Here is a 16,274-nt window from a genome sequence, read left to right as displayed (position 1 = left end):
TCCTGGGAATTATGTGGCTATTTTTAGCCTTATTGAAACAGAGACATAAAAGTGAGTACTGCTGGATGTATCACTGACCCTTCACACACTGCTCTAGATATCTGTGATGCTGCTGTAGGAAATTGTCAATTGGAGGCCAGGTATTTTTACAACAAAGCAGAAAAGGAACTTTTTAAAAAAGTGTAGTTTCACTCGGGCATTTCTGCCCATCACCAAGCAAACCCTTTCCGACCATCTTCATTGGAACTTGGCACAACCGATCCAACTGCTTTGCCACTTGAAGCATGAGGTTTGAGGGGAAAGGAGGTGCTCTTAAACAAAGTACAATCTGGAGTAGAATTTGTTGCTGTTTTCAGCAAGTCTTAGTAACAGAATGTTTGGGCAGAAAACTGCCAAAATGCTGAAAAAAAGTTGATTTATTTGCTTAAGACTAATTTTAAATGCACTGAAGGAAAAATGCAACTTGGTGGTAAGAATGCAATTATTTTGATACCTTTTTAAAAGGTAATATGCTCTGAGGCAAGATAGTTTGCATGTGGTACAGAACTTTTGTATATTTTCATGTCCGTGTGTTTTACCTTTGGGTTTTAAGGCTGTTGTTACAAGTATTAGCATTCCTTTTGAAAACAGGATGGACAGAAAGAAGTTAAACAGTGCCATCTCACCTGTGGATATGCAGACTTACCGAACTTGGCTACTTGTGCCACACAGTTTTCATTTCAGTCACTCATCGTGATTTGATGCCCATAATTTGTAAAGAAAATTCACATTTGAGACTACTTCAAAAACCAGCGTTTTGCTCATTCTATGATGAAATTGCTTTGCTCGAGTTGCAAACATGTTCTTTTGGTCCACTATTGTAAGCCTTTGTGGAATAATAAGAACTATACCAAGATATACATTGATCAACACAATACTAGACAATTTAATATGAACAAAAGTTCCTGTTCACAAGGACAGGAACAATGCTGTGGCAGTCCACAAAGCTCAGCTTTAATAGAGTGGCAAGACAATCAAGGAATCCATCAGTCACTATATCCACCGTCACATTATTGACAGATGTCAGTTTGTGTCCTTGATACATTTCCTTGGTCAAATAAAAAGTTACCTTGCTTCAGAAAGAATGTCTAGCTTTTCCCAAAAAGAAAATGATTAGCCTACCTTCTGCAGCCACTGTGTATTGTTTTCCATTACATTTTCAAGTTGTCGAAGTCTTTGCAAAGAGGCATCACTATCCGTTTCTGGAGAGTCTCTCTGCACTGTGTTCGGCACATAGTGATTTGCCATTGAGCGGCAGTTGTCCACCTCGGGGAGCAAGAAGGTATAACTGCAAGGCCCATGCTGTATTTGATAATGCCTTTTTCCAGTATTATCCAAACTTTTGTGACCCCCTGCTCCCAGGGAGAGACTGCAGCTGAAGAAAAAAAGAGAAGGAATCAACATTTTCTGTGTCCGTTCAAAGTGCAGTGAGTCCTCTGTATACTAAGAGCAATCCCAGATTTTTTTTAAAAAATATCTGTCAATTTTTTTTCAATTGTGCCGTTTTTATCCTCTGGAATTCTGTGGTAAAATTGCCAAGTACAAAGCACTGTGAACAGTTCCTGCTTGATGTTCTGTCAAAACTGGAGTAATAAGGTTCTGTATTACTTCCTGTAGTCTTTCAGTCTGTGTTGCGCAGGCAGAGACAATGCAGCAAAGCAAACACAATTCCCCACTGGCTTGGTTTCCCAGCTTGAAAGTGCCCTTTTATCTGAAGCCTTACTGCACGTTTCTGCAAGCTGCTGTATCTGACTCAATCAATGCAGCTTTTTATGATAACTTGACAGGAATTGCAGTGGTGTTGTGTGCATTTCCCTCAGGGCTGTCAGTTATCTTCCACCAGGGAGGTCACCCTTAGAAAACACGGATACACGAGTGTGTTTCTGTCCAATGCAGCCGGCGTTTTCCAAAACTCCAAAGAAACACGATTGGCCAATAACAGAGCCACTGGTAATTCCCTTTCAGCCTTTCAAGTGGGGATGTATGAATAGACAGAAGAAATCATTCTGGCTTCCCTTGGACTACGTGCTGGAGAGAGCATTGTAGCGCTAGAAATTAAAGAATGCACAAATAGTGTATACGGTGGGTAATGCCTCACACATGATTTGCTATGAAATAACATGCTTTCATTCAGTGGTGCTTAATTTTTAAAAAAATGAAACTCAGGAATGTTTGTGTCCTGCACTTAAAAGTGTAGCGCCTTGGCTAAAACCCTCAGCGGTACATTAGATATTTCTCAGCTGCATTGAGTCTGGCAGGTGACAAATGTCAAGTGCTGTTAGAAATTAAAAACTTTACATCATTCTACCTGTCACATGGCACTGTATAACATTTCAAACAGCAGTCACAATATCATAAGTCTGCACTTTTAAATTCAAGAAATTATTTTGTAACAAATCTCAGAACTTTATAGCAATGCCTCACACCGGAATTTGTTTTAAGTGCCAAGGATATGTATGTTGCTCATTGTAAATATCGCAATTCATTAGAATACTGGACATAATCTCATTTCCACTGACAAACCTCTGCTGCCTTTGGTTGAGAGAAAGCTATTCTCAGTATGCCAGGAAGTCTGCCATCCTTTTTATCAACTAATTTGGTGAGTTGTCACCCCAAACATTATTGCACCATGCAGGCCTTAGTAACAAAGTTTTCAATGTTACCAATTAATCCAGATGCTGTGTTAAAACTTCACTATACTTTAAATGACTGAAGTAATTCTGGAACCAGTTCAGATAATCCTTTTGAAAATCTGCCAAGCTGCAAACTATTATATGGGAATTGATTTTCCTCTGCAAAAGAAGCAAAAACAAAACCGTTCATAAGAATGGTGTAATACCTTAAGTTCAGAAATATTTTACAGGTCAGTCTTTTCCTCTAGCAGAGCTACTTTTTAAGTGTAGTTATTAGAGTTAAGTGTTCAGTTCTTTCCTTTAGGGATGTAGCCCTTCTGAGTGCCTGTGACACCAAGAGTGATTAATTTGCGCATAAAGCCAATGAGTTGTGCTCTCTTAAGTTTAATAGGTCCTGCACTCCAATGGGAAAAAAAATGATTTTCTCTCTTAAGTCTTTAAAATACAATTGCCAGACAGTCTTCCTTGGCAATTAAGCTAAAAGTAATTTAACTTATTGTGGGGAAAAAAATTCAGCGTGATCTTGCACTAGATAGATTGCAATTTTTATTTAAAATGTACATGGTGTGAGAAATGTTTCCTGGATAGCATATATTACCCAATTTAAAAAGCATTGGTTATAATCTTTCAGTGATTTTGCTTTGGTGATAGATTGTGCCCTTTGTAAAAGCTTGTTTGCAAAGCAGACATTAAAGCAATGAAGCTAATGGATTTGAGAGTCCGATCTTAACTTCCACAATTCTCTTAGAGAATTCAAATCCCACTTTAGCAGCTGGCTGAATTTAAATTCAACTAATTTAAGTCTGGAATATGAAGCAAGTCTTAGTGATGATGCTGTGGAGCTACCATTGATTGTCTGTAAACCTGTCTTTCAGCTAAGGAAATCTGCCATCCTTATCTGGTCTGCCTTATTATGTGACTCCATTTACACTGTTATATGGTGAACAACTAACTGCTTTTTGAAATGGCATGGCAAGTCACTTATTTCAAGGGCAATTGGGGATGGGCGACAAACACTGGCCTTTCTAGCAATGCCGACATGAAAGAATAAAAGAAAGGCTAAATTATTAAACATTGCTTTATCTGGCAAAGTTATTCAGCAGTAATGATTGCTTCAGAATATGGCTGAATGTATACAAAAACTGAAAGTCTTAAAATGATAAGCATTGCATGCTGCAATTTGTGCAGTACAGTTGGCAAAATATGGATAAAATTTGATGGCCTAGCGATGTAGAGTTTCAGATCTGAACCTTTTTTTGGGCGATTCTTCAGGACAGACATGAAGCATTTCTTCAGAGGGAGTTAAAGGAAAATCATTCAGTTGACCATTCTTACTCAGTTTGTAGCAACTTACAGAGCAGCACTGAGAGAGTTCAGGGACCATTTAAACCTGAATATTTTCCAAATTTTTAAAGCATTCATAAAAGGGAACTAATTCTGTAAACAATGTATTTATGACTTATTTAATCATAATTGCTTGTCCATATCCTCTATTTATCTCTTAATATTATTATTTTAAACTGTGCTTGCATTTAATTGCTTTTCCTCAAGTGTTAATCATAATTAGTCATGCGATATGTTTTAATTTGTATGTTTAAACCAGCTTTTTCTTAATTGTCTTGGCAAGACTCACAATATTCACAATTGAACTCTGCACAAAGTGCCAGTTCATTCTCGATTTTTTGCTGTATGTTTTATGTCTTAACTGCAAATGGAAGCATGAATAACAAAGTCAAGATTGAAATTCAAGAGCAATGAAAGAGTAATTCTGAATTTTAGATATCCTTCTGTAAATGAAACCTATGAGGTATTATGGTTTAACACTTGAGAGGGAAAGTTTTTGTCTTATCAACCTGCTCAAAGGCTTGGGTGGGGAGAGGCTAGCAGCAGGTTTGGCACCCATAGTTAATGGGCAATAAGATACAGGAGCAAAATTAGGGCATTCAGCCCATCTCATCTGCTCTGCCAGTCGATGATGTCTGATATGACTCTCAACTGCATTCTCCTGCCTTCTCCCATAACTTTTGATCCTCTTAATAATCAATAACCTATCTATCTCTATCTTAAGTACATTCACTTACTTGACCTCCATTGCCTCTTTGGAATGAGGTCCACAAGTTAACACCCTCTGGCTGAAGAAATTCCTCCTCATCTCAGTTGTAATGTGTTGTGCTTTCACTTGAACACTATGCCCTCACATCCTGGTCTCTCCTCCTGATGGAAACATCATCTCCACACCATTGTATCCAGGCCTTTCAATATTCTATAAATTTTAATGAGATCTCCCTCATACTTTTAAACTCCATAGAGTACAGATCCAGAGCCCTTAAACACTCTGCATGTGACAAGCCCTTCAGCCCCAGGATCATTCTTGTAATCGTCCTCTGGACCCCTCCAAGGCCAGTACATACATCCTTAGATAAAGGCCCCAAAACTGCTCAAAATATTCCAAATGGATTCTGACCAGAATCTTGTACAGCCTCAGCAGTGCATTGTTGCTCTTTTATGCTAGCCTTCTCTAAATGACATCTGAACCTGTATGTTAACCTTAAGAGAATCCTGAACTAGGACTCCTAAGTCCTTTTGTGCTGCAGATTTCTGAAGCCTTCCTCCATTTAGAAAATAGTCTATGCTTCTATTCTTCCAACCAAAGAGCACAACCTCATCCATTCCCACATTGAATTCCATCTGCCACCCCTTTGCTCATTCTCCAGGCTTTGTTGTGGCTCTTGAATCCAGCCCTGGTATTAGCATTGTGCTACTAGGTTTCTGGCTGACTAGAGGGGGTCGGGTTGAAGAGGCAACCTACACCTGTTAATTGAAGATTTTGATTTTAATGTATTCACAGTAGGGATCCATTACTGGCCTATCACTGAGGACTGAGCAAGTATTCTGAAGATGTGCAGCACTGACTATAATCTTCCAAATACACCTTTTATACAATATATGAGGAGAAAGTGAGGTCTGCAGATGCTGGAGATCAGAGATGGAAATGTGTTGCTGGAAAAGCGCAGCAGGTCAGGCAGCATCTAGGGAACAGGAGAATCGACGTTTCGGGCATTAGCCCTTCTTCAGGATTCCTGAAGAAGGGCTAATGCCCGAAACGTCGATTCTCCTGTTCCCTAGATGCTGCCTGACCTGCTGCACTTTTCCAGCAACACATTTCCATCTTTTATACAATATATCCCCATTCAAGGTTAGCTCAGCATTATTTGCTTTAATGTCACTAATAATATTTTGTTTAAAGTTACAAGTTTCAATTTAACATTATTTGCAACAGACTTCCTTTTCTGTGGCTTGCCTCCTTAGAAGACCTTTTCCCCAAGCTGCTGCCCCTGTCCTTCATCCTGAAGTCCCCAGTTTTCCTCTGGTTCCTGCCCTTGTCCACATGCCCTCATTCACCCCCTCCCCCTCTCTACCTCCCCCCTCCCCCCCCCCCCCCCCCGCCCCCAAAGCAATTATCCTGCCCCTTCTATCTTTAATCTTTCTGTTGTCTGGTATCTCCTGGCTCCACCTAATGGCAGAAATTGATCAATGCAGGCAGTTCTGGAATTCTGCTGTAATCACATCGACCAGTTTCTACCACTAATTGGAGCATGGTCAACTTAAACTTCATCAATTTGTGTAATTTTAGCATTTCATTACAGTATTTGAATACATTTATTCTATATTTATAATTTATTTTATTTTTAATGTAATTTCATTAATGCAGGTATTTAGGAATATGCATTATTTCAATTTAATATTAATGTTGTTTTCCAAAAAGAAAAGTCCTGATGTGTCTAATTGCACTATGTTTCTCTTATAACTATTAATTTCTTTGTTTTATGTGTTATTTCAACTGGAAATACACAGTACGACACATACGGTGTAGTACTTCAACTCATGCATTTTTCTACCAAGCTAGACATGTCTGAAGGTACCAAACCCCACATTCAACATACATTTCTATGGCAATCTATGATTCACTTAAAGTTGATTCCTTAAAGATGCAACTCCAGGGTGGTATGACACACCAGAGAATTACAAATGTTTCACACTTCCTCCAAAAGAAAATTATAAGGATAATACCAGAAAATACAGGCCAGTTAGTTTAATCTGATTGTTGCAAATCTTTTAGAAATGATTATTTAGGACAAAATCAACAGTCACTTCAGCAAATGTGGATTAATTAAGGAAAGCCAACATTAAAAGAAAATCCTCTTCAACTAACTTGAGAGAGATTTTTGATGAGGTAACAGTAGCTTGAGAGGGTAAGGTGACGAGGTGTAAATCAACCTCGTTTTTGAAAAAAAAGGTGGAGCAGTTGAAATTCTCCCATTCTCTTGCATTTACTCTTTTTCTAAGGAGGTTGTTCACCCTCACTGGGGAACATAGAACAGTCACTTACACTTTCATGATAAGGGGTTGATTTTTTGAGACTGAGATGAGAAGAAATGTCTTCACTCAAAAGAATTGTGAATCTTTGGAACTGTGCCTCAAAGCGTTATGGGTGTTTCATTTTTCAATGTATTTAAGACTGTATTAATCCAGAATCTCTTGTTGACGAGGTTGCTGCCAATTCCATCCCAAATTCCAAAGCTTTGAACTCTCCCAATTCAGTTAGGGCTTGTTCACCAGAGGAGGACAGAAGGTGTACTCTGGAAATCTGCTGAAAACCAGCATGAAGAAATGCAGAATTGGGATCAACCTCTTGGAGATCTTCGTCTGAGACTGAATCAAGCACAAGCAGGATCCTGTGGGAAGGATCCCAGCTTTCTGAAACCGAGTGATGGCAAAATGGAAGAAGAAAAGCGAGAGCCGCAAAAAAGCACAAGTCATGACTTAAACGAATAAGATATCACCAATGAGCAGACCTATTTAATTGAGTACAATAAACATAGTGATGATTTGTTGAGGACTATGTGGAAGAGTAATGTAATATTTTATGGGAGAATATCTAAAATTATACTCTCCAAACAGCCTTTGTAGTAAAGTTGAGACTATCCTTATAACGTGTAAGTAATTGCAGAGATGAATGAAATCTTGATTATTTTACATGACTCTTCTTCTTAGACCAGAAGGTGAATATCATGCATACAATAGACCAAGTAAACCCACAAAAAACCCAGACAATTAGAAGATATGAGTGACAGCATACAGCAACCAGCAGGGCCACTGAAAGGTGCCAGAAACAAAGAAATTTGGGGATGTGTTTTGCTGGCCATGCCCACCTGTCCAACACGCAAGAGGGTCTTATTCTAGACACTTACAGATGTTGGAGCATCCTCCGAAGAAAGAGGGAATCCTCTTAATGTGACCAGTGAGCAAACTGATCCTCTGTCCCATATTCTGCTCAAGGTATTGGCTCCTACAAGCTCGAGTTCTGTGCCCGAGTGCTTCGTCCTGTGGAGCGGTATGTGGCTGAGGATAACGCAGCTTTCAGATTTACATTTTAGTTTAATATCTGGCTCAGTCATACACTTGTTAAGATGGTTCCCACTTTTCTGAAGCTTGAAAATGTCTTGTCGATTTAATTTAAATGTCTTAACCCAATTCCTATGGGCCACTAAAGAAAGTATTGCACAAATTGACAGTAAATTAACAAAACTTGGATGTCAAAAGTAGTTTACAAGAAAATATTTCATTGCATAAACTAGAAAGGGAATGTATTCCATACTATACTTGAGATAAAAATTTTGCCTCCTGATAAACCTGTTCACTCGTCTCATCAACATCCAGTTCAACAATTTTCCAGAATGCACAAGAGATCATTTTCTTGCCTTGTCTACTTGTCTATATGGAGCACTCACTTTCATGAAAGCACAGGGAATAGAGAGCTCTCTGCATTTTTTGTTCATGAACATTGTTGACAGGGCACCTGTCAAAATATGGTACCTATGGTTGCAGCCGACACCCACATCCCCACACACACCCTCACATAGACACACCCCACACACGCACATAAACACCCACCCACCAACGGGGTCAATAGCGGTCATGGTGCAGGCTGAAAACCTCAGAGCGACAGTTGAAAATTTTCACAAATAACCAGAAGACCTTGATCTGCAGGTGAAGCCATGCTTGCCAGGAAACGAACAATCTTGAATGTATTTATCCATTGCTTTTGTACATTGCTTTTACTTTGCATTTAAAGTGCTTTTTTGTTTAAATCTTTATTGCAGTATCCAAGATATAAAAATAACCTTTGGTGGCAGCATATGTTCATCCCTTTGTTTGGCCAGTGCTCAATTTCTGTCTGATATCCATAATTCAATTACTTCTCCAAGTCATTAATGAGTTATCAACAATAAGGTTGGTACATTTAATAGATTTAAATGGAGCTTTAGATAAGCAACAATTTGTAGAAGAGGATTATTGGAAATTAGTCTCATGAGTTTGCTCTTTTATTAAATTCTTCTCAGGAATTTGTCTGTGCAGGCAAGGCATTTATTGTCCTTTGCTAATTGTCCTTGATAAGGAATGCAACTTCTGCACCGCTGCTTGATGTTTGTGATGTATTAAAACCATAAGGCATAGGAGCAGAAATTAGGCCATTCAGCCCATCAAGTCTGCTCCACTATTCAATCATGGCTGATAAGTTTCTCAATGCCATTTTCCCGCTTTCTCCCCATAACCCTTGCTCCCCTTGACAATCAAGAAACTATCTGTCTCTGTCTTAAATACACTCAATGACCTGGCCTCCACAACCTTCATCACGCCGCAGACAAAGGAGAGGTTGAGATGCTAAGTTGCCAATAGTATGCAGGGATGTGTAGGTTAGGTGGATTAGCCATGGGAAATGCAGGGTCTGGGTAGGATGCTCTTTGGGGGGTCAGTCGGTTTGGACTCGATGGGTGAATGGCCTGCTTTCACAATAGTGATTCTGTGAATATTATTGTGGGAGCAAGAACAATTTAAATAAGAGGAAATCTTGTGGTTTTATTGAAAAGTTTTTTTTGTTAGACATTTGAAACTGTTGTGAATGATTTTGATTAAGCAGCAGTCTAATGTACAATCATAAAAGCTCAGACCAGGAATAGACAAATCAGCCTGTTGAGCCTGCTGCTCCATTTAATACAATTATGGCTGATGTCATTTTGGCCTTAACTCCATTTTCCTATCTGTTCCCCACATAATTTGACCATGACTAACAAAAAAGTAAGGGGTTCAAAATTGCACACAGTCCTCCAGATGCTGACCATGCCTTATGTCTTTGCACTTGCATCCCAGCTAGTCATTAGCAATGCAGGGACCCAGCTATGCCTGTCATCTAGTCAATTACATGGAACAGTCCATCTTCCGCAGTACAGTACCATTTCCCACCTTTGCCTATGCTTCATTGATGACTGTATTGGTGCCACCTTTTGTTCCCATGAGGTTGAACAGTTCATCAGCTTTACCAACACATCCCATTCCGACCATCAGTTCACCTGGACCATCTCAGACACCTCCCTCCTCATCCTGGACCTCTCCATCTCCATGAACAGAGACGAATCAACACAGACATCTTCTATAAACCCACTGACTCCCACAGCTACCTGGACTACACCTCCTACCACCCTGTCTCCTGTAAAAATGCTATCCCTTATTCCCAATTCCTCTGCCTCCGCTGCATCTCCAGTTCCACCACAGAAAACACCAGATGGCTGTCTCCTTCAAAAACTGTAATTTCCTCTCCCATATGGTCGATGATGCCCTCCACTGCCTCTCATCCACGTCCCGCACCTCTGCCCTCGAATTCCACCCCTCCAACTGCAACAAGGACTGAACCCTCTTGGTCCTCATTTTCCATCTCATTGCAACATACTCCACCATTTCCGCCACCCCACCACTAGAGATATATTTCTCTCCCCACCCCTATCTGCTTTCCATAAAGACCATTCCCTTGTCAGGTCCATGCCCCTCCCCCAACAACCCACCCTCACCTCCAGGCACCTTCCACTGCCACCACAAGGATTGCAAAATCTGCACCCACACTTCCATCCAAGGCCCCAAAAAAAGCCTTCCATATCCATCAGAGTTTTACCTGTATTTCCACACACATCATTTACTGTATCCGTTGCTCCTGATGCAGTCTCCTCTACATTGGGGAGGCAGGGCGTCTACTTGCAGAACGCTTCAGAGAACATCTCTAGGACACACACATGGACCAACCCCACCTCCCCGTCGCCGAACACTTTAACACCCCCTCCCACTCCGCCAAAGACATGCAGGTTCTGGGCCTCCTCCATTGCCAAACCCTAACCACCAACACCTGGAGGAAGAACGTCTCATCTTCCGCCTTGGGACCCTGCAACCATACAGCATCAATGTGGACTACACCAGTTTCCTCATTTCCCCTCCCCTCATCTTATCCCAGTTCCAACCTTCCAACTCGGCACTGCCCTCATGACCTGTCCTATCTGTACATCTTGCTTCCCACCCATCCGCTCCACCCTCCTCTCCGACCTATCACCATTACCCTAACTCCATCTAACTATCCCACTCTCAGCTACCTTCCCTCCCAGCCCCAATCCCCTCCCATTTATCTCTCCAACCCCTCAGTTAACCAGCCTCATTCCTGATGAAGGGCTCTTCCCTGATTTTCCTGCTCCTCGGATGCTGCCTGACCTGCTGTGCTTTTCCAGCATCTGCAGTCCTCACTTTGTCCCAATTGCAGAGTTATAGCCAAATGTCAGGATTTGTTAACAAACATGAGTGCTTTCAATACTGCCTCTTCTGAGGTCAGCCCAAAATGTGCTGCAATTTGTTTCAGCATGTATGTTGATTATGCTATTACATAAAATTGTGAATGTTCCATGTTACTTTGTGACCAGACTTTCAGCAGCAGGTAAGAAAATTCAATACTTATACAGTGTCTGTTGCTAACCAGTATTTGTGGAATTGCCAAAGGTTTCATTTCCAACTCCAGAAAAAATGAGTGACTAGGAAAGGCATTATAAGTGGCACAAAACTCTTAAGAAGCCAGAATCAGAGAAATCCAAAGTTTAAAGGAATTGGTGGTTTGCAGTTACAGGTTCAGAGTACAATAGCCACCAAAGAAATTAAACTCATAATTAAGAGTTTGGAAATTGAAGCCTTTTTGAATCCAGGAGTTAATGGAAAGTAGGGATGATGGGTAAGTTAGAGTTGATGTGAAATGGGATGCAAACAGTACCATTTTGACTAAGCTGAAGTATATAGAACTGCAGGAGATGGGTGAAGTCCTCAATGAATATTTCTCCTCTGTGTTTACCTTGGAGAAAGACATGAAGACTTGTGGACTTGGAGAAATTAGTGGTCATATCTTGGGGAAAAATTCCACAGGGTGGAAGGCCAGCCAGAAAACTGAAATGTCAATGCCAAGATGAGGAGTTAATGACAGATAATGGCTGAAATTGGGTGAAAATGATCCTACTGAGGTGCAAGTATTAATGCCTTTGTGAGAATGGAATGAAAAGCATCGCTGGAGGGGGAAATGGAAATCAAGGTTCAAGCAGAGAAGAGGACAGAGATGAAGAATATGGAGTTTGTAGTAGGGGGCAAAGGTAGTGTCCGCAGTCTTCATATAATTTAATTAAAGAAAATTGCATTTTCTTGAAAGCTAGATGTCAGTTAAGAAGTCTGACAGTAAAGAGTCAGAGGATTAAAATAGATAATGTAGAAGTTATTCCATTCCATGATGGAGCAAGATATGTGTATATTAATGTTTTTGTCAAGAGATACCATATAACTGAAGTGAAAAGAGCAAGGAAGAGGTCCTTGAAAATGTCAGAAGTAGTACTGCAGATTTGAAAAGAGAAATTTCTAGAAATGCTCTAGTTATAAATGATTAAGGAACAGAAGTATCAACTAGAGACTGACCCATCAAGCAGGACAATAGAGAAGTCATGCTGGAGAGAGAATACTGGGGTTTCCCATGCTGAAGTTATTTAGAAGGAGGTGAAGAAGAAAAATACCCCACAGTCACCCTTACAGGGAATGTTGTTTGTCCCTTAGGTTAAGGCCAAACAGCAAGCAATGAAAATACTATTTTCCTTTCTCGTGGCATGCATATTTTGGAAGCCCACAGAGTAACTGGAAAGGAATGGCTACATTTTTAGCTCATGAATACATAAGGAAGATTGTGGCTTTCTACAGGATCTGAAAGGATTTTAAGACTCTGGGTGGGGGCACAGGCAAAACGTTTACATTGCTCATTTGAATTTTTGTGAAACTTACATTCTATGCACCATCAAGGAAACACAAGAAACTGTGGCATTTGTGGGCAGAAGAATGCCGCCACCAATCTTCTTTGCTTAGCTGGATGCAAGGTTCTATTTAATTTATAGTGGTAAAGAACTAACCACTAATAGGTCTTAACAAAAAGAGATTCTTGTCTTAACAAGATGTAATTTATTACATAAAGCAATTAGATTCAGGTTATTTTAACCAGTCTCCTTTTAAAATAGAAGTAGAATTAAGTATTTGAAAGACGTTTTTGAAACAATAAATAGTGGACTAAGTCATTCTTAGTAATGAGTGCTTGCACATATGTTGTAGACTGCATTGGGATACTTTTTATTTTTTATAATGTTTGAAATGATAGTTAAACCTTGTACATTTGATGTGCTAAGTATAATTTTACCACAATGTAAATTTTACATGCCCAAGGTTATTAGGGAAGATGGATAAAGTGTGTTCAGTGTTCCTTCTAAACTGCATACTACCAGTGCAGGGATCCATGCACAGCATTCAGCATGCTGATACCATTCACTGCATTGGCTTCCAGTTTCGGAAGTCGCTGCCATGCGTGGAACTTGGAAATCTGCGCAGAGAAAGAAACAAGTTAGCTGACATCCTACACTTGTCCCTTTCAAGATCCAGTGTTATTCACTGGATTGTTTGATCCAAGATTGTATGATGTCATCCAATTAGTGAACTTGATACAGACTCGAGTATTAATCCTTTCAGATCCAATTCCCCACATAACATCTCCCTGAAGCTTTCATTTTAACCCCCAGCATCTGCACGCTCATTATAATTACCACTGTCCAATTTCGCCCTCAAGTCCCTAACTCTCAAAATCAGGTGGATTCGCGGTTTCACAATTCTTCCAGAATATGTTCTCTTTAGAATTCAACGACTGGTAGATATGTAGTATGAGAGCTGTTCACCTTCACCCTCTATGGTCTGTAAACTGTTCTTGCACTGAAGATCTTTTATTGGTTAGATGTCCTTCATAAAAATGTCATTCCTGCTAACCTGGGTCTTTGGTCCAATACTTCTTGGGTAATGAAAGACCCTTACCCCTAAATGTCTTTCACAGAAGAATTCTTCCCTATTGAATCAGGGCTTTGCTCCACAAAAAACAATAGTGAGCCCTTAACCTCATAGATTTTCAACATAGAAAAATGACTGCTCATGAAAACAGTTCCTTACTACTTTGCAGTGTCCTGGATTCCTGAACTTGGCAATTTGTTCTTTTTGTCATGTCATGTCATGTCATGTAACCTCTAATCTTAAGAGTTTTGTAACTGAGATCATGAAATTTGAATTTCATGAATTCCCTGTCTTAAGAACATTTTTTTCAAGATGTCCATTCCTGTTAAATTCTGCAGTATCTTGATACTGTTGTAAGCTCTTCCCTTTGAAGACATTACTTCTGTAATAGCAATTCTGCTTTAATTTGTATATACAAGTCTTTATAGCTATAAAGCCATTTGGACTTCTGGAAATTTCTTATTTTGTGAATGTTTTCACCACCATGTCTTGTATTATGAGTAGAAGGATATTGCAATCAATCCTTTTCCTTGTCTGGATTGAAGGTCCTATTTGGCTTACAATGACAGAGGAGAAACCAGTCATGAGTTTTAACAAACAGAGACTCTTATTTTGCAGGATATAATTTATTGCATAATGGATATAAGTTGCATTAGTTAGTTAGACCTCTACTAAGACTATTGGGAAATGCAGATGATGCACTTGATCCAAAGCTATTCTCCTGATTCCCCCCACCTATGCCATATGACATGATCAGGTTGAGTAAAGCGGATTGCAGTCTCCAACATTAATCTTTTCAGAAGCATTAGCTGGTTTAACAGAAAGCAAGACAAATAATTGTCAATTTTTTTATATTATCCAGGACATAAACTCTCCAATTTGAAGATCACTTTGGTTAGGTAGAGGACTCTTTGACATGAACTCTTGATAAAGCACAGAGGCGAAGTTGTGCATTATTATCTAACAAATGGCTTTACTGATGTGTTGAATGACAAAGGGTATTAGATTAGATTACTTACAGTGTGGAAACAGGCCCTTCGGCCCAACAAGTCAACACCAAACCGCGGAAGCGCAACTCACCCAGACCCATACCCCTACATTTACCCTTTCACCTAACACTACAGTCAATTTAGCATGGCCAATTCACCTAATCTGCACATCTTTGGACTGTGGGAAGAAACCTGAGCACCCCAAGGAAACCCACGCAGACAAGGGGAGAATGTGCAAACTCCACACAGAGAGTTACCTGAGGTGGGAATTGAACCCGGGTCTCTGGCGCTGTGAGGCAGCAGTGCTAACCACTGTGCCACCTACTTTTCTAGATATTATTGAATGAATTGGAATACTATGAAAGTTGATACATTGATGAACTAAACTGGTGTCTAGTGACCTCAACTTCATAAAATATGACTGAGACATGGTGATATACACATAAATATATATTATAGATTCAGATGATTCAAAAAATCTTCAAAAATAATAAAGGCATGTGTTCATATAGCAGTTCTCAAAACTACCAGACGTCTCAATTAAGTACTCTTGTAGTCTAGTCATTGTTGTAATGTAGGAAATGATGCAGTCAATTTGTGCACATAAAGCTCTCACAAACAGCAATGTGATAATGATCAGACAACGTTATTTTTAATACTGAGAGATAAATATTAGCTGAAACACCAGGTATAACTCCCTCGCTCCTCTTCAACAGGGAACCAAGAGAAGCTTAATTTCATGTTCCATCTGAAAGGCACCATCTCTGACAGTCAGCACTTTCTCTCAAGCCCCAGAGTGGAACTTGAACCTAGGACCTTGTGACTCAGATGAGTCCTGTCAACTGAGCCACAGCTATTGGCTTTGCTGTGAGGTATTGATTGGAACGTAACGAAATTTTGTATTAGTTGTACATTAGTATCAGCATCTGAAGATCCTAATGGATGCTATTTTTATCTTAGACAAAATCCTTCACAATTACCAAGAAGAGTTCCACGCTGTAGGGATTCTATGACAAGAGCATACAGATGCACATTGGTTCATCTTAAAATTTTATTCTTCATTAAATAAGTTAAAAGATAAAGTATGTTCAAACATTTTGTTCTATGTGGAATTTCCCAAACTACATTCAAGATATAGAACTGTTTATTGCTTTCGTTGTTGTAGTATTCAGCTATGAGAGTGTTATATTATACTTACCAGATCTTAACTTTTGATAGTTTAAAAAAGATAAATGATATAACTTGTAATTTCAATTGTATTTTAACTACATACAAGAAATAATTTTAGCTTCAGCAGAATTACAATAAAAATGGAAAAAATACTATATAGTGATTTATCCTATTTTTAGAAGGTCCCAATCATTTTTCAATTATTTGACTGCTTTTCAAA

The 16,274-nt window shown here is 39.5% G+C and overlaps 2 protein-coding genes across 3 annotated transcripts in view; one reads left to right on the top strand and one right to left on the bottom strand.

Moving 5' to 3' along the window:
* Window positions 1-1,828, bottom strand: part of LOC122541993 (angiopoietin-2-like) — an 89,072-nt gene extending 87,244 nt beyond the window's left edge. Inside the window, exon 1 of the mRNA XM_043679289.2 lies at window positions 1,162-1,828. Within this exon, the coding sequence (XP_043535224.1) occupies window positions 1,162-1,443 (282 nt within the window). The 5' untranslated portion in view covers window positions 1,444-1,828. The remainder of the gene's footprint in view (window positions 1-1,161) is intronic.
* The window catches only part of mcph1 (microcephalin 1), a 330,444-nt gene that overhangs the window by 245,702 nt on the left and 68,468 nt on the right, over window positions 1-16,274 (top strand). The window lies entirely within an intron of this gene.

The sequence above is a fragment of the Chiloscyllium plagiosum genome, unplaced genomic scaffold (genome assembly GCF_037043375.1).
Source record: "Chiloscyllium plagiosum isolate Xiang-an unplaced genomic scaffold, Cpla_swu_hap1 HiC_scaffold_3, whole genome shotgun sequence".
In the NCBI taxonomy this organism is placed as follows: Eukaryota; Metazoa; Chordata; class Chondrichthyes; order Orectolobiformes; family Hemiscylliidae; genus Chiloscyllium; species Chiloscyllium plagiosum.
Note: the sequence above shows the minus strand (reverse complement) of the source record. Positions and strands in the feature narration are given on the sequence as shown.